Source organism: Balaenoptera musculus, chromosome 2, assembly GCF_009873245.2.
Source record: "Balaenoptera musculus isolate JJ_BM4_2016_0621 chromosome 2, mBalMus1.pri.v3, whole genome shotgun sequence".
In the NCBI taxonomy this organism is placed as follows: domain Eukaryota; kingdom Metazoa; phylum Chordata; class Mammalia; order Artiodactyla; family Balaenopteridae; genus Balaenoptera; species Balaenoptera musculus.
The window spans coordinates 3750734-3778157 of NC_045786.1; the positions used below are offsets into that span (position 1 = coordinate 3750734).

Below are 27424 nucleotides of genomic sequence, written 5' to 3' on the forward strand. Positions count from 1 at the left end.
TCATCTCCAGTAGCATAAGGTCCCATGTTGAGATGAAGCTAAAAATCTAGGATGAAAATGCTATCTTTTCTGTCAGGCAGAGAGCTCAAGCACAATTATAAAAGGTGAAAATGGGCTCTAATAATTCTCAAGCTGGTTCCGGTCAGTGAAATGGGTACTGAAAATGGCCCCAAACTGATAAAAACCTGTCGAGAGTTACAGAAGAAGAGACTGCAAAGTACAGCTACCAAAAGAGGAATTACTTACGCTGTATGTGAATGAGCTGCTTTGGCATCCTGAACTCCCCGGGGTAAATGGACTCGTAGTACGCGATGTTGCTCTCCGCCTCCGGGACTGGAATAACCATGTTGTCCCTCTTCTCGCCATACACCTGCTGTGCCGAGATAGCCCGCTGAAGATGGTGTTCCTGAGGAGACGGAAAAGGACGTAAGCTACGTTTTAAAACACCAGCAAACAGAGCATACAGCCTCAGGAAGGGGTGTTCATTTGTTTTTAAAATGAGGGATTCTAGTAGCCTTGCAAGGATGCTAACAATACTGTTGTGGTAAAAACAATTTGAATAGAAACAAGAGTTGGTTACATACACTGTAGATTTCCGCAATTTAAGAAAAGGTACTACACCGAAATTGAGAGTTAAATTATACAAAAGATTCCGAAAACTGACTAAAACTGTTATTGAAGTTTGCATTTTACAGGGACTTCCCTGGTGGCGCAGTGGTTAAGAATCCGCCTGCCAATGCAGGGGACACGGGTTCGAGCCCTGGTCCGGGAAGATCCCACATGCCGCGGAGCAACTAAGCCCGTGAGCCACAACTACTGAGCCTGCGCTCTAGAGCCCGCGAGCCACAACTACTGAGCCTGTGCGCCACAACTACTGAGCCTGCACTCTAGAGCCCACGAACCACAACTACTGAGCCCGCGCGCCTAGATCCCGTGCTGCGCAACAAGAGAAGCCACTGCAATGAGAAGCGTGCGCACCGCAACAAAGAGCAGCCCCCGGTCGCCGCAACTAGAGAAAGCCCGCGCGCAGCAATGAAGACCCAATGCAGCCAAAAATAAATAAATAAATTAAAAAAAAAAAGTTTGCATTCTACAGATGAGACTTTTTTAAAAAGAGGGTTAAGGGCTTCCCTGGTGGCGCAGTGGTTGCGGGTCCACCTGCCAGCGCAGGGGACACGGGTTCGAGCCCTGGTCTGGGAAGGTCCCACATGCCGCGGAGCGGCTGGGCCCGTGAGCCACAACTACTGAGCCTGCACGTCTGGAGCCTGTGCTCCGCAACGAGAGGCCGCGATAGTGAGAGGCCCGCGCACCGCGATGAAGAGTGGCCCCCGCTTGCCGCAACTGGAGAAAGCCCTCGCGCGGAAACGAAGACCCAACACAGCCATAAATAAATAAATTTTTTAAAAAAATCAGAAGATTCCTACATTACAAGTGTATATGAATTAAAAAAAAAAAAGAGGGTTAAAACATTCGAACGTATTGTATGACGAAAGCAGGCTATGTATAAAAAATATTTTATCGATTCTAATTGCTTATTCATACAGTGTTTCATAAATGTCATACAAATCAACTAATATGATCATTCCAAAGAAGGGTACAGATTATTGTCTCCATCTTTCATTCACGAAGCTGACACAGATTCAAACCTGGTCTTTGTCTCGAGTAATAACCTTTCTTCTGAATTTCCAGAGCCCTTTTTGAACGGTAGTAAAGTACAGGGATTGAAGGCAAAGGCTCCAGAGTTTGTGACTCCTGGCAAGACACTTCATTCTTCTAAATCTGTTTCCTCCAGGAAAAGAAAAATAGAATCTTCCACGGATGGTTGGAGATTTAAGTAAGATAAATGTGTATTAAATGTTTAGCACAATGCCTGGCATGTTACAGGTGCTCAAAATAAGCTTTGGTTGAGTTGACACACAGAAAGATTTTTACCAGCTGCCACAGAAATATCTGTTCTCACCCACCCCATCATCATTGAATTTTGGTAAACATTTCATTAAATTTAAGCTAGTTTTTAAAATACTGTATATAAAATACAAGTTGAGGGATGAAAAACATCCCAACAGTATGAAAACAAAAAATTCCAGCCTTCATAAGTAGCCTCTGTTAATTTTATATATACGTATATATCAATTCACAGCTAGGATTCTGCTGCGCAACATACAGCGCTTTATCCCTAGGGCGTTGGTCCCTCGACATACCTTGGAGATTTTCCATCCTGATACTTTCACTACCATTTTTGCAACAGCTGCATTGTATTCCACTATGTGGATGTACCGTAACTTATTTAACCAGACACGAATTGATAGGGGAAGAACCCTGGAAGCAACTTAAATGCCTATCCTTCTCCCTGAACGCTGCAAAAACCAATCCTGTACTACTATATATATGAGACACCTTTGTGAGCCCGTGAAAGCATCTGTAGGACAAGAGACGGAAGCGCTCAAAGGGTATATGAAGTTACAGCACATATTCCTACCACTCCTTGTAGTAACTCCTTAACATCTCTTCTCAATTTTAAAATGACCCATCTTGTTATTTTAGGTTAATTTCTTTACAATGAGTTTTTCTTCCCTTACGTGTTGCTGTTTGCTCATTTTCAAAAGTGCTGCTTTTCTTTTTCTCATTGATGTTTAAATATGTGGATTATTTTCCTTCTCAATATTAAGGAAATTAGCCCCCATGTAATAAAATTGACAACTATTTTCCTGAAGTTTGACTTCTGACTTTGTTTAGCGTATTTTTTCCACGCAGGAAAGTTCTATTAGTCAAATTTATTAACCTTTTCCTTTATGATTCTGTCACCCTTAGTAACAGGTATAAATCGTATAGTCACAAACTAGGGTGTGTAAACAAAACCTTTCATTTTTATAACTCATCTTTGATTCAGGCTGCCTTGTGGCTCCTGGGAGCTGGTAGAAACTCAGTGTGAAGGGGCGGGAGGGGTGACTCCGAAAGCCTGTGGGCATGTGTACTGGCCCTTGTGCCCTCTGACACAGGGTGCTTCTGAGCCCCAGCTGGGAAATCAATCACAGGTGTACTCTTCTCCTCTCAGATACCCTCAAAGAGCGAGAGAAATTTTCTGTGACCTACGCCCCCTACTTACATCAAACTCAAGGAGGGAGCGGGGGGGGGGGGGGGGGGGGGGGGGGGAGCGAGGCACACTACATTCTTCATTTGCATTTTGTCCTGAATCCATTAGCATTTCTCTGTGTAGGTGAAGATGTGAGAGACGGTTTATCTATTTTTTTGTATAAGGAGAGATAGCAAGCCACCTCAAAGGGTATATGAACGTCATGCATAAAATCACCTATTCCCCTTAATGACTAAAAATGTCCCTTTCTCAGAAATTCCACTTGCACTTGGGAGTATTTCCAAGTTCTTTTGCCCTCCTCTACTCAACTGCCTCCTATGCTAGTATTTAATGTGTTTTTAAAAGTGCAGCCTCAGACTACATTTTATTATCTAGTGCTGACCAGATACTAAATTCACTCCTCACAATTCTTTTTCAGAAATTTCCTGGCTACTTCATTCATTTCTCTAGATGAACCACAATGAAAATTACTTTCTAGGTGTGAAGTGGGACCACTAAGGGCTTTAGATTTTTTATAGGCACTATGGTATGGTGGTTAAGAACATGATTTGTAATCAGAATCAGGATTTGTAATCATGATTTGTAATTTGCTCTGGATTTGAATGTTGGCTCCACGGTTTACTAGCTCCATGACTTTGGGACTTGGGACAAGATATTCATACCAGCAAGTTTTATTACCTATAAATGTACACTGTGTACCTACCATATGGGATTGTGGTTAAGATAAAATGCCTGAGACACACTAACTACCTAAAACATGGTAGCAAATGTGTACCTTTCATTACTAGAGAAGCTGAAGACTTACCATATGCTTGTTACCATTCATATTCTTCCTAGTGTTAGCAGCATTCTGTAGAAAGACTTCCTTATCTTTATATCCATTTTTCTAGAATCGTGAAATCAAACTTTTTATCAATATTATAGTAAATACTGCTTTAAAAAAATCTTACATGTGTTTTTTTGTTTTATAAAATATTTGACAAAATTTCCTCATAAGGAACGTAAGGAACCAAGATGTGTACAATATACAACAAATATGTTCTTCTAAGCCTTAAAAATCACTCCTCAACAACTGGTGTGTAACTATAACCTTAAACCTTCCTATTTACTGTAGCCCTGTGTATGTGCAAAGACTCGAGGATGGGAAGGAGACCACACACAGGTGCCGGTGTGGCTGGAGCACGGGGAGTGAGGGTGCACAGGGCGTCGGGATCAAATCACACAGGGACATGGGGCATGCTAAGGATTTGTCCTTGTACTAAGAGCGACAGTGGCTGAAGGACTTTAAAGGTCACCCTGGCTGCTGTCTAGAAAACGGACCATATTCTAGAAAATGGAACATGCATAGCCTTTAAATGGTTCAGAATAATATTTAATGAAATGGAAAAACCCATCAATTTATTAAGTAAAAAGACAGATCTGAAAATTGTATGTTCATGATATTTGTATTTAATCTTTTTTAAAAGCAAAAGACATAACTGAACACAAATATAGGAAAAAGTCTAAAAGTAGCTGAACACATATTTAACAATCCTTCTCTCTATGCCCCTTTATTCTATTCACTGCTAAATTTTTCCAAAGCTCTTACAGTCCTCTGACATGTCATACCCTTGGTTTGTTTACTGTTGTCACCCTTCCTCCCCACCCCAATCTAAGCATCGTGAGGGCAGGGATTTTTGTCTATTTTGTTTACTGCTAAATAACCACCCGAAAACAGTGCCGAGTACAAAGCATGGTGCTTAAATATTTGTTGAATAAACGAATATGTATGTAGGTATCTGTGTATGTACACACACACACACACACACACACACACACACATACCACACAGATGCAAGCACGCAAACATATGTGTCAAGTTTCAAAGTATGTACACCAAACAGTTAACAGATCACCTCCTGGTGATATAATTTTGAAATAGTCTTCTATAATTTTCTTTATTTCCCTTATTTTCTAAAATTCTTTGTAATTCTTTTTGACAAAAAATATTTGAGTACATCTCACTACATGATTTTCTAGAACAAAGGTAATTTCTGAAAGACACTATTTAGTTCAGCAAAACCCTTCCCATTTAAGTCAAGTTTAGTTCCAGAGTAAAACATTACACTTGCAGCTTTCCAGGTAAAGAACGTATTTTTAAAACCCCAAACTATATACATCTATTTCCAAGAAAAAAACATTAAATTGTAAGTGAAAATGACATTTTTGCTTTGAGTAGGAAGCTGTGAAATGGTGAAGCCAAGTAATACATGAAATAAATTAGAATAAGATGAGCTATGAATTCAACTCAATAATTACTTATTGAATGCCTTGACTAAATAACTAAGATGATCCGATCCTAAATTACAATTATATAAAATGCCAGATGTTCCTGGAAGATAATATCTGTCAATGAAACTTCTAAATACATCTACTTGCAGCACTGAATAAGCCAGCCTTCCCAAACTGTGTTCACTGGAATATTTAATTTCAAATTATCAATAGGTAGTCCAATAATGAGTTTGACAGTTAAAAAAAAAAGAGAGAACGTTGGATTTTTAAACTTTTGGAATGAAAGCTTTTAACACGCCAATGTAAACTGTGGTTGCTCATGACGGAGGGTTCAGTCATTCCAAATCTATGACCACAGAATCATTTTTTCAGAAAGTATCCATTAATAGCTCATGGAGAACTTTTGTAATGCAGTTTGGGAAATGCTGGTATAGGACAACAAGTGGAGATACAGGGCAGAACATCTGGGCTTAAGCTTCTCATTAATTAACTTAGTCTATACTTACTGACTGCCCACTATGTGCCTCTCCTGGGAACACAATGGTAAATAAAATAGCACAGTTCCTGACATTGTAGTAGGGAGGACAGACACTAATAAAACAGCCCTAAAAATAAACTGTAAAGTGTGATAAGTGCTGTGAAGGAAAAGAACAATGTGTTAATGGGAAATATAAATAGGAAAGGGATTTCAAGGACTGTATCACTTTCACTACTGCCAAGTGACATTTAAGCTAGAACAGGAGTTAAAAGATTATTTTAAGAAAAGGAAATAGCTGTGTGTGAAGACCACTTACTTGCTTGACACCTTGGGAGGGTAAAGTTTCTTTATATCATAGAATATTTATAATAATTAGGCTCAGTTGCAATTTAAGAGTTAATCATCAAAACCCCAGGATCAATTCCCATTTTTCATAAAATAACAGAGGCATACCCTCTCAAAATAAATCTGATCTTACAGGGAACAAAGTAAATACTATTAAATAATCTAAAGAATTTTAAGATATTCAACCTTACATAAAATGGAATCAGATGAATCGTAACTTACAATTAAGCAAATGACTTTAAAAGCCTCTTGCGCTGCAAGTAATGATAGATAATGTTTTCTATACATAGCAATGTGAACAATAAAAAAGAGGATCAGAAAAGACTGAACGATGATCTTCGGGAAGTTCAGAGGCACACTTTCGTGTCCCCATGAACCCTGCAACTGCAGGCTCCAAAGATTCACTTTTGTTACTTCAGCCCACCTGGTGCACTGCAAGAGCGTGGGCTTTAGAGACAGAAACCCAAGCAGGAATCTTAGCTTCCTCCTCAGACCCGAAGTCCAGCAAGCCACTCTGCTACTTATTTTTATTATTTGTTTCATATACATATATCTTTTTTTTTCTTACCCATCTTTCCCTCTTTCCTTTCCAGCACTTAATGTTTTTTCTTTTACTTTCCCCTTTGTTATTTCTGCTTACCCCTAGAAAATTTCTGCCTTTTCAGGTGGGAATGGTCTCTTTGATAAAAGCATTGGTAATTAATGCAAAATGGTTAACTGGTTATAAACAGGGCATATCACATATTTGAGAGGTCAGAAAATATCATTTTTATTGATTAAGAGTGACATTAAGTATCGGTAGATAAGACCCATCTGAAGGGCCAGTACTGTGTCTTAAACATCTGTTGTGTGCCTTTGCTCACACAGATGGACCATACGCCAGCCCCACCCCCAAGAAAATTCCCACTTTTCTTCAAAGTCTGGTTTCAAACTGATCTTTCTTTTGTCTTGTTTATAGTTCCTTTCTGTGCAAAGCTTTTAAGTTTCATTAGGTCTCATTTGTTATTTTTGTTTTTATTCCCATTCCTCTAGGAGGCGGGTCCACAAAAGATTTTGCTGTGGTTTATGTCAAAAAGTGTTTTTCCTAGTTTTCCTCTAAGAGTTTTATAGTGTCTGGCCTTACATTTAGGCCTTTACTCCATGTGGGTTTATTTTTGGTCTGGTGTTAGGGAGTGTTCTAGTTTCATTCTTTACATGTAGCTGTCCAGTTTTCCCAGCCCCACTTATGGAAGAGGCTGTCTTTTCTCCAGTGTATGTTCTTGCCTCCTCTGCCGTCACCATCATTAATCATTAGAGGAATGCACATCAAAACCACAATGAGGTCATCATCAGAAAATCTACAAACAATAAATGCTGGAGAGGGTGTGGAGAAAAGGGAACCCTCTTGCACTGCAGGTGGGAATGTAAACTGATACAGCCACTATGGAGAACAGTATGGAGGCTCCTTAAAAAACTAAAAATAGAACTACCATACGACCCAGCAATCCCACTACTAGGCATATACCCTGAGAAAACCATAATTCAAAAGGACACATGCACACGCCACAACTACAGAAGCCTGCGTGCCTAGAGCCCGTGCTCCACAAGAGAAGCCACCGCAATGAGAAGCCTGCGCACCACAACGAAGAGCAGCCCCCACTCGCAGCAACTAGAGAAAGCCTGTGCGCAGCAATGAAGACCAACGCAGCCAAAAATAAATAAATTAAATAAATTAATTTAAAAAAAAAAGAAATGCTAAAGGAAGTTCTTCAGATGGAAGGGAAACAATAGCAGATGCAAACAGATTTATCAGGAGCGAACAAAGAACCAAATTATGGGTAAATATAAAAGACTGTTTCCCTTTTCTTAAAATGCATGTGACTGTTTAAAGCAACAATATAACAATAAACTGCGAGGTTGTAACAACAAAAAAAAAAAGACACATGCACCCACAATGTTTCATTGCAGTCTATTTACAATAGCCAGGACATGGAAGCAACCTAAATGCCCATCGACAGATGAATGGATAAAGAAGATGTGGCACATATATACAATGGAATATTACTCAGCCATAAAAAGAAACGAAACTGAGTTACTTGTAGTGAGGTGGATGGACCTAGAGACTGTCATACAGAGTGAAGTAAGTCAGAAAGAGAAAAACAAATACCGTATGCTAACACATATATATGGAATCTAAAAAAATGGTTCTGAAGAACCTAGGGGCAGGACAGGAATAAAGAGACAGACACAGAAAATGGACTTGAGGACATGGGGTTGGAGGGCGAAGCTGGGGCGAAGTGAGAGTGGCATGTACATATATACACTACCGAACGTAAAACAGTTGGCTGGTGGGAAGCAGCAGCATAGCACAGGGAGATCAGCTCAGTGCTTTGTGGTGGCCTAAAGGGGTGGGATAGGGAGGGTGGGAGGGAGGCTCAAGAGGGAGGGGATACGGGGATATATGTATGCATATGGCTGATTTACTTTGTTGTACAACAGAAACTAAGACAGTATTGTGAAGCAATTATACTCCAATAAAGAATCTATTAAAAAAAATAAAATAAAATGATCTTCCCTCCGCTTCCCCTATCTGTGCTTTTACAGCACTACATTCTCTACTTAAGAAATCGTGCTGTAATCATTTATTTGTCTACATACTGATATCCCAAAATGTTAAGTTCCTTAACATTAGATGCTATGTCTAACTAACCTTATATCTTTTCCTTTAAAAGATGTATTCTCTTATAGTATGGGGAACTCTAAATTCTTTAAGGATGAGGACTAAACAAGATTATCTTGTAATCTACTTAGCAGCTAGAACTATATTTTCCTATTGCAGTTACCCAGTTATTTTATAAAGTATCATTATAGAAAAATAAGGATAAGTCTAAATTGAATGAAAAAGGTATCTCTACCTGCTCTATAGTAAGTTCTAATAAATATTACCAAACCAGAAAGAGTTATTCAAGGTTATACTGGGCAAATTCCTAAACAAAGATTAAATCATATTAACTTATTCATTAAGTATTTATTTAAGAAAATAATGGCCTTAACGGTCAGCCATAACAACAATTAAGACCACATTTAGACCTTTTGGGTTACTGAATTAAAACAGGTTATTGAAAGCAACAATATTGTATAAGATTTCTTATGGGTAAATAAGTGATGACTAATATGTAAAAAGCCACTTAAGAAGTTACTGAACCCCTGCTTACTTATGCACGGAGGGCTAGACTCCACTGCTACCACAACAGAAGGGCTGAGCCAAATCACTTTCTCTGCTGCTTCCTAATGACATCCTAAGAACCAGACATCCATGCCTATTCAGGAACAGTGCTCCAGCAAGGGCTCCCAGGTTTTGCATCCAAACACCCAACTCTTGCCTGGCGCATTACGACAGCCTTCTGACTGGTTTCCCTGCTTCCATTTCTGTCTGTCTTCATGCAATAATCAGAGTAATCTGTTAATATACAAGTCAGAACCATGCCATTCTTCCATTAGAACATTCCAATTATTTCCCACCTCACTCAGAATAAAAGCCAAAGTTCTTAAAACTGCTTACAAGGTCCAACAGGATTTGCAAATTCCCCTTTCTTGTTGTGCCCAGGCAACCCTTACTTCCATTCTGCTCTTGTCATACGAGATTCCTTGCTCTCTGTCAAACTCAGAATGGCTTGCTTCCTCACTTTCTTCACGTCTTTGTTCCGAAGTCCCCTTTGCAGACAGAGCATTCTTTACCAGCTCTTCCACTCTACAGCCCCCAGAATGGCTACAACTGAAAAGGCTGACCACGCCGTACGATGGTGAGGATGCGGAACAACTTCAACTCTCAGGCACAGTTAGTGAGAAAAAAGGGGCGGCAGATCTCACGAAACCAAACATACACGTTCCACACGGCCCAGCAATCCCACTCCTAGGTATTTACCTAGGAGAAATGAGGACGCAAGCCCACAAAAAAACCTGAATAAGAATGTTCATACGGTTTTATTCATAATAGCCCCAAAGTGGAAACAGCCCCAACGTCCATCATCAGGGGGACTGGTGCACAAACTGTGGTTTGGTGACACAATGGAGGACCACCCAGCAACACAAAGGAAAAATCCACCTACACACAACACGGGCAAGTCCCCACAACACTGGGGTGAGGGAAAATAGCTCTGCACAAGAGAGTCCATACTCTGAGTCCATTTATGTGACGTTTCAAAACAAGCAACATTAACCTATGGTAAAAAAAAAAAAAAAAAAAAAGAAAAAAGAAAAAATCAAAACAGTAGCTGCTTCTGAGGCCTGGGGGCAAGGATTGACTGGAATGGGAATGAAAGAATTTTCTGGGCTGATGGTAACGTTCCATATCTTGTTGGGGGCTGGGTTATACAAGTAGGCGAATTTGTCAAAATCCAGCTAATATACGCCAAGTATTTGTGAATTTCTTTGCATGTAAATTTTACCTCAGAAGAAAAAAAACAGTAAATAAATGCTGAACTCTAATTAATGATATGTATGCTGAAGTATTTAGGGAAACAGGCACTGATGTCTGTAATTTACTTAGAAATGCATCAAAACAAGAAGGATTGATAGATGGAGAGACGAACAGATGTGTGATAAAGCAAAGCAGAGTAAAATGTTAATGGTGGAGTCTAGCCACGGGGTACATGGGTGGTCACTATAAAATGCTTGCAACCTCACCGTACGTTTGAAATTTTTCATAGTAAAATGTTGCAAAAAATATGGAATCTCTCCCCCTCAACCCTATTCTATCCCCCTACCCGTTTTATTTTCCTGGGGAGCACTTCCCTCCTCACAGACTACTGAATTTACTTATTGTCTTATTCATTGTCTGTCTCTTCTCCCCAGAATGTAAGATGCACGAAGATAGGAATTTTTGTTTTGCTTTGTTTACCCCAGATCCAGTATTGTGCCTAACACATACAAGTATACAATAAATGTTTGTTGAATAACTGTGCCAGTGAGACTACAACAGTTATTTAAGGTCCACGAACTGTTCTGGTTTGGAATGGACTTCCTTAAAAAAAAAAATAAGATTAAATTTCATAAAAGCAAAAAAAAAAAAAGACAAATGCATTTTGCTTTTGTGCTTAAAATACTCAGGGTAAACACTTAAAATAGTTGAAGACAGATTAGACTATTTGGCAAGAAAAAGAGCAGTTCGATACTTTTATTTTCTACAAGAAATAAATGGTAAAAGATTCTATTACTCTCTACTCCTCTCACTTAAAGCTCAGTACTCTGAAATTGCTTTTACTTCTAGACTATGAAACAGTAAAGGAAGACCTTTGCTAAGGTATGGGTAAAACTGTCCAGTCTTGTTGTTTCTCGTCAGTGTGAAGTATTTGTCAATTTAGTACTTTCCTTATAACATATTCAGGACTTAAAGTTGCTAAGTAGCACAGGAAAGGCAGCCCTAGGCAAAATTCAGTTTAATTTTGATCTCACCTTCTCATGTCCCTTATTTGTACCCCTGACATCCCTTTCCACGTGGGCTGTTAGTGCTGTGCTTATTAAGAGCCTGCCTGCCCAGTGTGATGTTTGGCAATGTGAAAGGGAAGGAACTGAAATTAGTTTCTTTCTACTCTCATAAAATTACAATCTAATCAGAATGCTTCCCTAAAAATTAAAGTTAAAACAGCTCAAAAAGCTCTTGTTTTTGTTTATAATCTTTATGCTGAGGATTTCTGCACCTCCAATGTACCCCGGAGAGCTAGTCATCTGCCGTTATTTAATACCTTTTAACCCATGCAGTCAAATAAAATACAAAGATGTTTCTCATTTTGGGGGGTTAGACCCTAAAGCAACAGCACTGAATAAACTGAACATCTAATTTAAACTTATCTAAAACTAAACATGTGTACATAAGCTAATCCAAACAAATGTTCTACCAAGCCTTAGTCCTTAGCCCTGTCCATACTCACTCTTGCAATTTCATCCACTACCATGGCTTTAACTACCATCTACACGCTGATGACACGATTCAAAATCTTACTCTCCAGCACAGATTTCTGTTGAACATGAGGCACATGTAGAAAGACCTCTTACTATATGTTCCACTGACACATCTCGTGTAACATCAACGTCCCATCTGCCGGCTCTCCAAACCTGTCCCTCCTTGTGTCTTGCCAAGTTCAGTGACTCGCGCCGTCATACATCCAGTCACCCAGTCAGAAGCCTTGATTTCCCAGCTCCCTCTTGCTTCCTACGTCCCCATTTCCAAATCAGGCACCAGATCTTATAAATTCCTCCTTCATGCCTAGAAATCATTCAGTGCTTTCTCATCCCACTGTCACATCCAGGCTGCAGCTAGCCTTCCCACCTCCAGCATCACACTATTCTCCACTTCCCTTCTGCAGCTACTGTCAGTGGTCTTTCTCAAAAAGTATGGGGAACTCCCTGGCGGTCCAGCGGTTAAGACTCTGAGAGTCCACTGCAGGGGGCACGCGTCTGACCCCTGGTCAGGGAACTAAGATCCTGCAAGCCACGTGGTACGGCCAAAAAAAAGAAGTATGATCACGACACTGTCACACTGAATCCTTGGCTCTCTGTTGCCTTTATGATCTTGGCCTGGCAAAATGGGGTCCCTGATGGCCGAGCTCTAGCTAATTCTGCCAGTCCAACACCATACCACTTTCTACCCTGAACTTCACGCTCCAGCCATAGGGAACTTTCTAGTAACATCTGTATGTGATGCTGCTCCCTGTGTTTTAAGTCCATCTCAACCTCTCTCATTTCTTTATACTTCTACTAGCATGTCTACCCCTCTTTTAGAAAGTCTTTGACGACAGTTACAGGAGACTATCACAGTGGTAACACAGAAAACAGGTACAGCTGATTTTTAAAATGTCTGTTCAATTAAGATCTTTATGAAATTGGAAACCAAACAACTCTGAATCCAGAAAGAATATTTCCTGATAGTGGTTTCACCCCTTAACTTCCTGTCTCACACATACCAGAAGGGACAGGGTACAGCAGGTAGGAAAGAACACCAAGACAAAGAACAAACTCAGTAAGAAGATACTTTAAAAACACATTCATCTTGGATAAAATGTTAATCTTCGTGGAAGAAATGACTTCGGGAAGTCTTTTTTAGCTTTGGGTTATAAAGCCTTAGGCTTTATTACTATGCCTATTAATTCGTATTTCCAGAACTAAAATAATAGCTGACATTTGCTAAGCATTTATTACATGCCAGGCCTGAGCTTCACATTCTTATTTCATTGTTTCATTTAAAGCTCATAAACAGACAGACAGATAGATAAAGAGATGGCAACAACCTCCCCTATTTCACAGATAATAAACTTGCCTATGTTCATACAGTTAGCTGGATTCAAACCCAGCTGTGACTTGAGTATATATAAGCTCTTAACAACTTTACTACATCGACTCTCAAAAGGATGTAGATTCCCCACAGATTACTTATTAATTCAAGGGAAAACTAGCAACTATACAGTGGAGACACTGGGCCACACCTTGACTGGGTGATCAAAATTAACATTACCAATGAGGGGCAGAGAGATATATGTGCCTCCGGATGTGATGCCATGAGAATATAACATCATTTATATAATGTGCTAGCTGGGAATGCAACACCTGAATCTAACTGAGAAAACATGAGACAAACCCAAAATGGGATCACCCTATTCAAAAAAAATCAAAGGGACTCTAATCTTCAAAAATGTCCACGTCATAAAAGATGAAACACTTGCTGAAATATTTAGGGGTAAAGGGCCATGATATAGGCAACTAATCTCAAATGGTTTGGAAAAAAAAATACATGCGTGTGCATGTGTGTGTATGACAGAATGGGTGTATGGAAAAACATAAACAAAGCAAATGGGACACAATGGTAACAATCAGTATACATGGGTGTACTCCTCTTTTTCTTGCAACTTTTCTGTAAGTTTGAAATTATTTCCAAATACAGTTGACGACCCTTGAACAACTCGGGGGCTAGGAGCATCGACCCTGCCCCCCCCATCAGTCGAGTATCTGAGTATAACTTTACAGTGGGCTCCCTGCATCTGCAGTTCTGCATCCATGGTTTCAACCAACCACGGATCTGTAGTGGTGTAGTTTTTTTTTTTTTTTTTTTTTTGGCCACTCGGCATGGCATGTGGGATCATAGTTCTCTGACCAGGGATTGAACCCGTGCCCCCTGCAATAGGAGCACAGAGTCTTAACAACTGGACCGCCAGGGAAGGCCTGTAGTGGTGTAGTTTTTATAGAAAAAAGTCCATGTATAAGTGGATCTGCACAGTTCAAACCTATGTTGTTCAAGGGTCAACTGTAATAGTTGTTTTCTTTAAGCTAAGAGCAGAAGGAAATTGGGGGGAAAATAGTAGACTGTACGCAAGAACAAGAGATGTAAATTCTTCTTCCAGAATTGCTGCTAAGTAACTGCATGATCTCCTAAGTCAGTGAGACCAGAGAGCCTCAGAATATCGTCTTCTGAATATAGTTCTAGGGACATAATTAGGTGTTCTATGAGGAGTTCTGTGATCAAATAATTTTGGAAAACGCATAGACAGTAACAGACAACGTTGAACAGTTTCTTTACAGAAGCACCCTCAGTGGTTTCGCATTTGCCAAAATGCACCATGATTTTTCCAAATGAGTAATACAGAAGTCAACATTTCCTAATTATGTACTGACCACTGTTAGTGTGATTTATATAAATGTTTGGTGGGACCAAGCCTTTAATTTTCAGTATTAAAAAGTAAGGTTGGGGGGTGGTGGCGGTGGTGGGATGAACTGGGAGATTGGGACTGACATGTATACACTGATGTGTATAAAACAGCTAACTAATAAGAACCTGCTGTAGAAAAATAAATAAAATAAAATTCAAAAAAACAGAAAGAGTAAGGTAAATATTAAAATAAAGTTGCAGTTAAACAGTGGTACAGGAAACACTCTCTTCTACAATAACAGACTTTATCTGTTTGGGGAAATATAACCTCCTGACTCCACTGTTCAACTCATAGTGAGGTAAGTTTACTAAATTTATTTTTAAAAAGGAGGGCTGTATTAAGATGTAAGGCTATGAAATCTCTGGCAATAGGTCTCCCTTGTAGGGACAATAATACGGACGAGGGTTTGGCAAGCTGTCGCCGGCGGGGCAAATCTGGCCCACCACCTGTTTCTGTAAATACGTCATGAGAACACAGCCGCACGTGCTCATTTACATATTGCCCGCGGCTGCTCTGCTCCGTAACAGCAGAAGAGCTGTGACAGAGACTGCAAGGCCTGCAAAGCCTAAAATATTTACTATCTGACTCTCCACAGAAAGTCTGCAGACTCTTCATGCAGATACAGTTATTTACGCTCCGTTTCACGCTCGAGATTCAGCAGTCTGGTGGATCACTGGCACACACAGAGCACGCTCTACTATTTACACGATGAACATGACAGAAGAGGGAAGCTCATTAAGTAAAAAAACTTATCACTATATTAGACCCTATATTGGACACTTAGTCTTCATTCTGAAGGTGTCTCATTATAATACCTATTTCGCAGGGAAAGTGAAGCTCAGTAAGGTAAGTCACTTGCCCGGAGTGCTGGAAGTAGGATTTGGACTGAGGTCTGACTCCAGAACCCCATGGTCTTTCTACTGTAGTTTAATTCCTCCTTCTTGTCTTCTTCTGCCTTTCCCATGAATGGCTGAGCTCTGGCTGGTACTCAGGGGAGGACTCAGAATACTAAGAGAGAAGCAGAAAGGACTTTAAACAGCTGCAGAAATGAGTGACAGCATCGTGGGTACAAGGATCGTGGGGAAGCTACAACCAGGTAAGTTAAGGAAGCAAGGGCAGATTTCCTCGCTTCTCTTGCAGGATTCTCTTCCGAGTACTTTACTAGATGGCAGCTCATGAAGCTTAACTGCGGACACCACCCAGGCACCCGGATATGCAGGATGGAGCCGAGGAAGATTAAGCCACAGGAGAGCCTAGACCGGGTACCTATGCTCCCCGGTGTAACTAACTACTCTTAATCGCCCACATATACAGAGGTTCATAGTAAAGGGTAAAGTGTAGTCTTCTCTAATAAGTATTGTTTAATCTTGCTGTATGGGCAATAGAAAAAGCATTAAAATTTGTTACTTCTTCCCCTGGACTTCCAACACTTTTGCTTACTGTATCTTCGACACCACATATACCAAATGCGGAGCCAAAATAATCTTCTTTTTATAGAAATAATTAGTAATATGAGTTTCCCTCAAACAAGGAAATCAGCTTTCAGTTAAAAGGAAATTATGAAGGACTCACTTGGCTTTAGAAGTACTTTGTTTAGGTACTATTATATAATCTACTATAAAAGTAGTCAGAGGATACCGAATGGTTTACCACCCCAGAGAGCTAAGGACTCCCTGATGAACTAAGAAGGCTGAAACAAAGTCACAAATTTAGACCAGACCGGACCATCCCCTGTTCTTCTATCAAAGATAACAGATTTACCTATTGTAGTTTCCTACCAGTCAACGTAGCAATCAAGACTCGGCTGTTGATACACTGCTTTTATTAATACTCTGTTTTACCCATCAAAAGTGTAAAACTTTAAATAGACTCACAGACATAGAAAACAAACTTATGGTTACCAAAGGGGATAGCAGAGAGGGGAGAGAGATAAATTAGGAGTTTGGGATTAACATATCCACACTACTATACATAAACAACAAGGTCCTACTGTATAGCACAGGGAATTATATTCAGTATCTTGTAATAACCTGTAATAAAAATGAATCTGAAAAAGAATATATATGCATTTTATATATATATATATATATATAAAAAACAATCACTTTGCTGTATACCTGAAACTAAGACAACACTGTAAATTAACTATACTTCAACTTAAAAAATGGTTAAAAAAAAACATACACAAACTACTTTAGGGCTTGTAGGAATGCTAAGATTTGTCCAAGTTTAAGGTAATTGTGGAAAATACTATTAACATGGTTAGTACGGGAAGAAGTGATAGTTCATACATTGTACTTATTATTCACTTAGGACCAAAGCTAAAAATAATCTTACAAAATTTCCTTCCTTTTCTTAACTAAAATCAAGTCCCCTGGTTTTACCAAAACCATAAAACTCCCGTGCAATTTCTGAAGTTGTGTCTTCTGGAGTGGCTAAAAAATAGAAGGGGCTCTGATAATCTCAAAACTTTATTGTTTAATAATGTTTGTTTCCCTCACTTAAACTCACTCCTTTATTTAAAGGAACAAACACATTGATAGACGAAAATAAATATTTCATAATTTCAAGTGATTTTGATTAATTTAATGTTATTTGGTACCATAAATTATTTTCTTATATAAAACATACAGTACAGAAGAAAAATTTCTGACTTTATTAGAATACGCTATCGGGATTCCCTGGCGGTCCAGTGGTTCGGACTCAGTGCTTTCACTGCTGGGGGGCGCCCTGGTTCAGTCCCTGCTCAGGGAACTGGGATCCTGCAAGCCACACGGCACGGCCCAAAAAAGAAAAAAAAAAAGAAAGAATACTCTATCAAAAAAAAAAAAAGACATAAAAAGTCATACTATTTAAGAGCACACATTCTTCTATGTCAGAAACCTGGATTAGAATCCCAATCCTGCCCTTTACTAATTGTGACTTAACATTTCTAAATTCTAATTTCCTTATTAGTGAAATGAGGTAACTGCCATTATAAGGATAAAATGAGATAAGACATGCAGGGAAACCTCTTAGCACAGAACCCAGCACCCACTTATTAGCTCTTTGTACTATAAATAATGAAACCAATTTAACCTTCTTTCCTACTAGCAAAGTGCAGAAAAAGCTACCTACCTGACCAGGTTGCACTGAGGACTAAATGAAGTTATATCCATAAAGCCCTGGGTCATTATTATTGTTAGCAGGCAAATTATAACAACAACTTAAATTAGTAATAGAAATTATTTTACTGTAGCTATATACATGAATCAGTAAATTAATAATAAGCCGAATTCCAAATTTACCGTGTGTGTGTGTTTTAAACCCTATAAAGGCAAATTACCTGCTGAAGTTACACCTCTGTCTTCACAAGTGTCTTCTAAACATGAGAAGCCAGCACACCGCCAACAATGCAGGGAGTTATAGGATGTAATTTACAATAAATACCCTCTTTTCTTCATCTTCAAAGATGAACACTGAACGTGTAACAGACAGCCTTTAGTTTTGGTCACCAAATCATTTCTGGCCTCCTGTAGATGCTGGGGCTAGGTGACTAATGCTGGCCATTGAGTTGTGAGTCAAAGCGACTTGCGTTACTCCTGGACCAGAGTATTTAACTGCTGGTGGAAGACGCGAAGTTTTCAAAGCGCTCCTCCCGCCTGTCCCCACGTTGGAGAACCTCTGCTGCATTAGCTTGGCTGCCCAGCTGATCCATGAGAAAACGGGACACAAACAAGAACGAAACTTTTGAGACTGTCTGTAATCACACATCATAACCTGGCTATCCTGACTGACATAAACTGGTCCCAGAAGTGGGGTACTATTACAACACAAAGACTAAAATACATGCCATTAGCTTGGGGGTCGGGCAGCAAGGAAACTTCTCAGAGGCTGAAAGGGTGGCATTCCATAGTAGGCAGTACAAAATATTTGGTAAAAGTCAGTTACCATGACTTGGAAAGCAGATCATGCAATTAATAAACTTGTAGCTCTAGAAGAGGTTAAAAAACCTGGACATTAAAATGGTGTGTTGCTTGCTTTGTTTGGTATTACAAGAAAGAAACAAAGTTTAAAAACTGACTAGTTTGTAAGCAGGAATAAAAGAGAAGAGGCCAAATATTTGAGGATTTGTAGTGCTTGAAGAGTGCTTCTCAACTCAACTCATAAATTAACAAACCAAGAAGAAGGCCTTTGACTAACAAAGACGGTAAGGTTCAAACCAAGGTATGGCCGGGATACCCACGGTTAAAACAACGAATGGATTACAGTCTCAGAGCAGAGACCCAGATAAAACTGGACACACAGTTAAGTGCTGTCAGTTGAACAAAATGCTCAGAGGAAAAAGAGAGACAGAGACAGACACTAAGGATGCAGCTCTTCCAGCAAAAGCTAACAGGCTTCTGGGATCAGCATTCAGGAGACAGACAGACACCTGTAAAGAACTGAGAGGACAGGCCATCTTGCACACTGAGCTAAACGGAACCACGTTACGAGCCTACAATGTCGTGCTGCCAACAAACAAGCAAAACTCAAGAGCCCAGATTGATTTAAAAGTACCTCAGGTCTCCTAGCTTCTACAGGAAGGGAGCAGGCGGTGAAGGGCTCTGGCCCCCAATACCTACTTCAGAGGAGGCTAAGAAGATGATGGAAAGAAAGGAAGCATCTGCTGGGTATCAGTGCCAAGAGCCACACAAACCAGTGGACTGGGAGCCCCTCCAGGAGCCTGCGCTTGGTACCGACGTAGGAACATTCCTCACTCCAGGGAAAGGGGACCCCTATAAAGCCAGCCTGGTGGGAGACTGGAGTTGCTATGCGTCAGGAACTGATGTTTCCATTAGCCAAAGGGGAGCGTCACTGTGGTGATCATGCCTCTGTTTTTCCAAAGTAAACTGGATGGGGGGCGGGGGGGCAGATAATATTTTCACTCACAGATCTCCAGGTCAAGGGGAAGCACATCCAAACCTGACCCAGGGAAATATGTGTATCACCTGGAAATCCTAATATTCCACGCTTGATGCTGTCTAGCTGGTTTCTTGCAGGCTGGGTTCACGGGGGAGGAGATGAGTATACTTTGTCTGTGGGAAGGACATTGATCCAAATCTTTGGTTGACCAGAGGGCTGATCTGTCATTAACTGCTGTTTGCCAACTATTTCTGTTCTTTGCCATCTGGTCATCATGGCAGGATTGTATCTCCTGGTCAACGATACGGTTAGGTGGAGCCATGTAACTCGCTCTGGCCAACGAGTTGTGAGCTGAGGTGATGAAACCCTCAGGTCTGGCTTCTGGCCAGAGCATGTGAGTAACTGATACAAGACTGGAGACCTCCCAGAGCTCTTCCCTCTAGTAGAGTGCCCAGCAAGGCTCAGAATGGAGGCTGTCCTGTCAGCTGGGTCCTGGAATGGGGGCACATAAAACAGAACCCCCAAATTAACTCAGGCGACAGTGCAGTTAGAAGCCAATCTTTGTTATAATGCCACTAAGGTTTCACGGCTGTGTGTTCACAGTACAACCCTGCCTACCCTGTCTGATAAATGGAGGGAAACCCTTAACGCCGCTGAACATGTGAGTCAGAGGCAAACTTAGAGATCAACTAGTTCAGGTTCCTTCTACAACTGATAAACACGAGGTCTACTGTTAAGTGACTTGTCTGATCACAGAGTAATCACATGGTAGAAGAATTTGATGGAACCATCCTTATCCTCATGGAATTCTAAATTACAGAGGGAGTTATGTTCTAATCTCTAAACACAGCTCTGGGATAGACTGAACTGGAAACATATGAATAAATTAGCAATAGGCCAATCCAGTCATTCACTCAACAAGTAATGGTGGCATTAAGCTCCAATGCTGAAAGGTACTGGGAGCTCCGAGTCATGTGGTAAAGACTAATCAAACGTCTCCATAAATGGACCAGAAGTTCACAAAAGTAAATTGCTAAGAATGATACTATGGGAGCATGTAACCGACCTCTCTTAATGGGTAGATATCTAAGCAAGTGACCTTGAGAGGAGATCTGAGGGATCACTGGGAGAGTACTAAGCCAACCCGCAGGGGAATAATGTTTCAGTACATGGGATAAATGAGGAATGATCCTGTTGTTGGAGGGAACCTGAAGGCTTTGGAGGAACAAAACGGAGGCAGGGGCCAGATTACATAAGGCCTCACAGATAAGCCACTTCAAGAGCAATGGAAACCCTTTACAGGTCTTTCGCAGGAAGTGACACACTGAGATTTCAGTTTTCAAAGGACCCCTGGTTGTGCTAAGAATATCAGGGAAGCAGCAACTGTACTCTTGGGAAGACCTGTTAGGAAGGTACTGAAATCTAGGCAAGAGATGTTAGTACCCTGAATTAGGGAAGTGCCACTGAAGATGATAACATGTGAACTATTTAGGAAATTAAATACCACTACACTGGAATTTTTATTCAAGATATTTTAAACTCTTGCTAGCCTCTCTGAACTTTCATCCTAGTTCTCTAATTTCTCCACTCTGATTCACAGTAAATCCAAATACATTAAACTGAGTGAAAAGACAGCATGACACCAACATGATATGGCTGGCATAACACATTTAAATCACAAGGTACCTCTCCAACAGGCCCCAGAAACACTTTAAAAAGGTACACAGGGCTTCCCTGGTGGCGCAGTGGTTGAGAATCCGCCTGCCAATGCAGGGCACACGGGTTCGAGCCCTGGTCCGGGAAGATCCCACATGCCGCAGAGCAACTAAGCCTGTGTGCCACAACTACTGAGCCTGCGCTCTAGATCCCTCGAGCCACAACTACTGAGCCCGTGTGCCACAACTACTGAGGCCCGTGCACCTAGAGCCTGTGCTCTGCAACGAGAAGCCACGGTAGTGAGGAGCCCGTGCACGGCAATGAAGAGTAGCCCCCGCTCAGTGCAACTAGAGAAAGCCCGCGTGCAGCAACGAAGACCCAAAGCAGCCAAAAATAAATAAATAAATAAATAAATAAATAAATAAATAAATAAATAAATTTATTTAAAAAAAAAAAAAGGTACACATATTACATTCCATTGTTTCCCACATGGTAAGGCAGGCTACTTAGTGAAAACTTTCTAGACCAGAATCATAGAAATCACAGATTTTTAAAGTTCAAATGTAAGATTTATTCCAGGAAGGACTTAAAATGGCTGGGTCCAGAAATTAAGGGACATCATAGTTTTAAAATTGGCCTCTGGCTAGTGATACAATGTATAAGGCACCCCTGAGAAACAGTTTTAGATATGAATAAGAGTTAAGGTTCAACTGAGAAATTTTATATGGAAAAAAACCAGGCCTAAAAATAGAAAGATGAGGAAAAAAAAAATGTTAATTCTATCACAAGCATTTCTTTCTTCTGTCCATCTTCAAAAAAACAGAACAAAAATGTTTCACCACTACAAAAAGATAGGAAGAATTTCTGAGGTATATTCCACAAAATCACAGCATAAAAGTTCAGATGATACATAAAGTAGAACTCAACAGATGTTTTTAAATGGTGTATAGAAAAACTCAAGACAAAGGAATCAAGGAACATATTTTTATGGAATTGATTCTATGATATTTCCTGGTACACAGAAAAAAAAAAAAGATGGCTTTTATTTCATTGGAATTGCAATACAAAGGAAAAATTCACCAAGGCAAAAAAATGTTCATAAAGAATTTTCACAAATAGTGTCAAGATACCACTACGATAGATGAAAAGGAAAATTCAAAGACGGTGATAAAAACATAACTGCAACCAAAATTTTGGTTTTCAAGCCACTTTCACATCAGAGAGAAAGAATTTTAATGTAAAAACTTACTTTTAATGTAAAAAACTTTAATGTAAAAATGTTAATGTAAAAACTTTCGGTAAAATAATTGATTTTGATTTTTGCATGATTCTACCTATATTAACTTCAAATGGGGGGACGAAAAAAGAGATGACTTTTCAGGAACTCAATGTTAGAAGTTGGCTTACACAGTTTTGTTAGACTCTGAGTGATAAGGTACAAATTTACCCAAAGTAAAAATAGACATTTCTGATCTTTACAACAAGGACTTAAAACGACTGCCTCAGATTTTGGTTTATTTACCACATGAACTCCAAGCTCCTTAAAGGAAAAGACATGTCTGTGGACCCCATAATATTTAGCATTATACTTTGTAAGTGTAAGTTCACAAATATTTGATACATCAACACCACATAAAATAAGTGCTTTTAGCAGAGCATTTCACAAAACTTACTTCTGGAAAGGCCAAGACATTTTCTCTGGCTTAAAATTTTGGATTATTAGAATGTCTCATGTCCCTCGCGATCGCAGAGAAAAACATGCAAAGCCATAGCTTAAATCCTACTTTTACTAGCCTACTCCAAAAGGTCAAAGGCAGGTAAAGCAGGTAACTGACCACCATCTTAGAGTGCAGATAATGATAAAGTACACCTAGATTTTTCCAGAACTATATAAACACTGATTACAGAAACATCTGTGCCAGAACAGTGTTAAGTGTCTGAGATAACAACACTGTTTCTGCTTTCAGAGGGCTTCAAGTGCAGCGAAAGCAACAGTCGTATAACTGCGTTTGTTCTCTAAAACTCCCGGCGAGGTCACTCGCGGAGGTAAGTCAAGAAGGGCCTCAGAAAAGCTGAGTAAACGTGGGGCCCGGAACGGCACGCGGCGTCAGGGGGCGCAGCGAGCAGGCGCGGACGAGAGGAGCTGCGAGAGCGTGGACCCGCCTTACCGAGCAGCCGGCCTCCAGGCGGCCAGGCACGTCCCGGTCCTCACACCCCGGGGCGGCCCTCCCGCACCGTACCAGGGCGGGCCTGTGTCACCCGGGGCTGTGGCCCAGGTGATGGCGGCCACGCCCAGGGCGCTCCCACCCGCCTCGGCACACCTGCTCCTGGCTGGCCTGCTGGGGGGGGGCGGGGGCGCGGGGCGGGCAGGTGTCGGGCTGTGCGGACACGCGGGAGGGAGTCACAGAGAGGCCCGGCGATGGCTGCAACGCCAACAGCGTCTGCCGACACAGGGCCACAGCCACCCGGTGAAGTCGCTCCCAGAGTCGGGACCCTCAGAAGCCGGGACCAGTGTCTGCTGCCGTGAGCGGCTCAACTCTGGGTGAGCAGTCACGCGGCAACGGACGGCGCGCACACACGTGGGTACAGAGTCTCAGTGACTAACACAACCCTGAACTGCTGGAAGGGGCGGGCACGGGGCCCCGGTCTCCGAGGACAGTGTCGGGGAGGAAGCTGCCCATAAAGCCCTGTGGTGGTTCACGGGGCGAGGCGAACGTCCCTGGAAGCCAGAGGAAGGGGTCTCCCTGTCAGCAAGGCGCACACAGTTTACCGACCCCGAGCCCGTCACTTCTGTGGAAAGTGGAAAATCTACCTCACGAGCTGGGTGATTTAGCTACTGAGGAGGTTTTCCACCCTCTGAGAGCCGGAAGCGCTGCCGTGTTCGTCTGCTACACATGGTGGAAATGAGAAGATGAAGTGAAGAACGTTACAGAGGAGCCAGGACTCGACGGTTTGGACGATTTGCCGTCTCCCCAGACTGAAGACGGGGCTCAAATCCAGAAATGGATGCTGACCCAAGATCAAAGGCAGGGCTCCGACAGAAAAACGCGGCCTGAAAACTACGCTGGCGGAGTGACGAGAAAACCCTCTGTTCAGACCTCAGAAAGACCCAGGATGGCGCCTCAGAGTACTGTTCGGTCAGCCGAAAGGCCTGCTAACCAGAACTACGGGCTTCAGAGCTTCTCTCGATCAAACAATAAGGCCGTGAGGAAGCTTAAGGGCGTTGTCTCAGCAGGAGCTCCAGCTAGTAAAAGGCTTACCTCAGAGAGGTTCATGGGTGTGGTTTCGGCTAATGGAATAAAATTCAATAGAAGACCAATACAACGCACGGAAGACCCACAAAGCTTTTAAAAGAATTATATAGACAGAAACATTAGCAGCTTGACCTAATGGAGACAAGAGACAATACAAAATGAAAAGAGGCCTTCAAAGTCCTAAAAGCAAGTTAAGGGCTTTGCTGGCAGGAAGCAAGTTAAGAAAACCCAGTAGGGAACAGGTTCTACCATCCTGAAAAGGGAAGGGTGAACCAAATGCCCACAGGGCAAAAGTGACACCTTGCGTGAATTATACCCAGGAGCTGACACCCAACCAAGGAGTTACCATCATTCGCCTGACTGGATTTCAGAAACGCTGTGGACCAGGGACTCCCCTTGAATAGGAACGCTTTATAGCGGTTACCCCAAGCCTGAGCCAACACTCTATACTGGTGGTGGCACAGGGTGGGCGCAGATGTCTCTAGCTTCACAGGTTGAGAGGAATTTGTACCTGAGAAGCTATACGTAATGAACTGCATTTGAGACGCCTCAGCTGTACCTGAAACCAATCTGGATGAGACCCTTATGCTGTAACAGGACGAGACTTTTGGGGGCTTTGGGAGGGAGGGAGAACATTCTGCATGCGGTCAACTGCGGTAGCCAGCCTCCAATGACCCCTGTCTCCTGGCATGCACAGCCTTGTGAGGCGCCTCCCACACTTACCAGGGTTGGTGTGTGTGACCAACAGCAAGAGACAGAAGTGACGATGTGTAACTTCCAAAACTAGGTCCCAGGAGACTGTGTGTTCTCTCTCTCTCTTTTGGACCCATTCCCCTGGGGGAAGCCTGCTGCAGCCCTACTGGGCTGCCGTCCCAACAGCTTTGCTGGGACTCTGTGAAAGACGCGGGGCCAGTATCACCCACGTAAGCTGCTCCTAAGGTTCCTAGCCCTCAGAAACTGTGTGAGAGGGTTAAGTGTTGGTTGTTTCAAGCGACTAAGTTTGGGAGTAATCTGTTATGCAGCAACAAACAACGAATACAGGGCTGAAGGAGGGGAAAGGGGAAAGACTGGGGATGGAGGCAGCGGTCACATCCTGCAGGGCCCAGGGAACCCCACTGAAAGGTTTTTGCATTTTATTCTATCAGAAAAAGAAGCAATTTAAGAATTTTAGATAGCAAAATAACAACCAGACTCACACTTAAAAATATCATCCTGACAACTTTGAGGGGGGTGTAAATTTGAAAACTAGAGTAGGGAGACCAGTTAAAAAGCAATTATAAACCTTTCAGAATTAGAGTACATCCTAATCTTTTAACAGAAATTCTTAGACTCAGATGCATGGATGTACGTGAAAGAGCAGCCTCAAGAACTAAAAATCTGTACAGCACAGAGAACTATATGCAATATCCTATGATAAACCATAATGGGAAAGAATATATTTTAAAAAATAATGTGTGTGTATATATATATATATACACATATATTTATATATATATACACACACGTACACACACACATATATATAACTGAATCGCTTTGCTGTACAGCAGAAATTAACACTGTAAATCGACCATACTTCAATAAAAAAATTGATTAAAAACATCTAAACATTTTTTAAAAACAGAACCAAAAATCACTAAAATGTACAGAACCTGTTAAAAAGTAAAGAAAACGATTTTTTCCAGCAAATTCTTCGAAACACATTTCATACATTTGAGGCTGGGAAACCAAGCATGTATTTAAGTTGAGAAAATAATCCATTTGAGTTGACTTCCTTGACATGACTTAAGACCTTGTTTTTTGATACCTTGCTTATTATCTCACATTCTGTCATAAATACAACTAGATACGTATAAAAACCATACCCACTATCAAAACACTCCATATCAAAAATCATTTGCTATGATGGAAATCTGTTGAAATTTTAAAATCCTACCTAAAAAACACATTTCCATCCTTCAAGGACAAAAATTAAACTAAAATAATAAGTAAAAAAGATCCGAGCACTTACTATAAGTAAAGCACCATGCTATACACTTTACACAGGCTCATTTCATTCTCATACCACACTTAGAGAGACCTGGGGTAAATGTAAGTAGCACAGCCAGAACTTAGCTCGTGTTTTGAACCCAGCAGAACAGCTGTTTTCAACCCTGTCAGACCCAATGCTCCCTTTTTTCAAATTACTCCACTCTTCTACTTATGCACGTTTCCATATAATCAATCCAAGGATCTAACTGCAAAACCAAGTAGAAATTAAAGGAAAGTTAAGTTATGATAAAATACTATGTGTTTCAACATGTAAATAATTGGGATATGTACCCAGGAAGACAAAACGAAGTAACTACAGAAGCTTACATGTCTACAGAGAGCTAAAAAACCAGACTTTTTGCAGGCCTATACTACTGTTGACTCAAATACCACTAACAGTGCTGATAAAGTTATTACTATGTCCAAAACGGTAACAGTGACTGCAAAAGTTCTCAACAAAATAAAGTACAACATTCCCTTACTTTATATACAGTTGCAGCCCTGGAAATTTTAGTGTATACCAAAACTATACCAAAAACACTTTACAAGTAAAATGGAATTAGGTTCTTGACTGAGATAATCTATAAATGGAATCTCACCAACTGGAATGTTCTGCGGGACAGTCAAAAAGTCAAACAGGCAATTTTTTGTTTTGCCGGGCTGTCCTCTGCGTGGTGGCACTTGCATTGTTCCTGGCCCGCACAGCACCTCCCCCAAACCTGTGACAATCAAA

The 27424-nt window shown here is 41.0% G+C and overlaps 1 protein-coding gene across 4 annotated transcripts in view; it reads right to left on the minus strand.

Annotated features, from left to right (window-relative positions):
• EPC1 (enhancer of polycomb homolog 1) overlaps positions 1-27424 on the minus strand; it is a 93098-nt gene that overhangs the window by 28217 nt on the left and 37457 nt on the right. For all 4 annotated transcript variants that reach the window (XM_036841571.1, XM_036841574.1, XM_036841573.1 and 1 more), the window contains exon 2: positions 247-406. In XM_036841571.1, coding sequence (XP_036697466.1) covers positions 247-406 — 160 coding nt within the window. The remainder of the gene's footprint in view (positions 1-246; positions 407-27424) is intronic.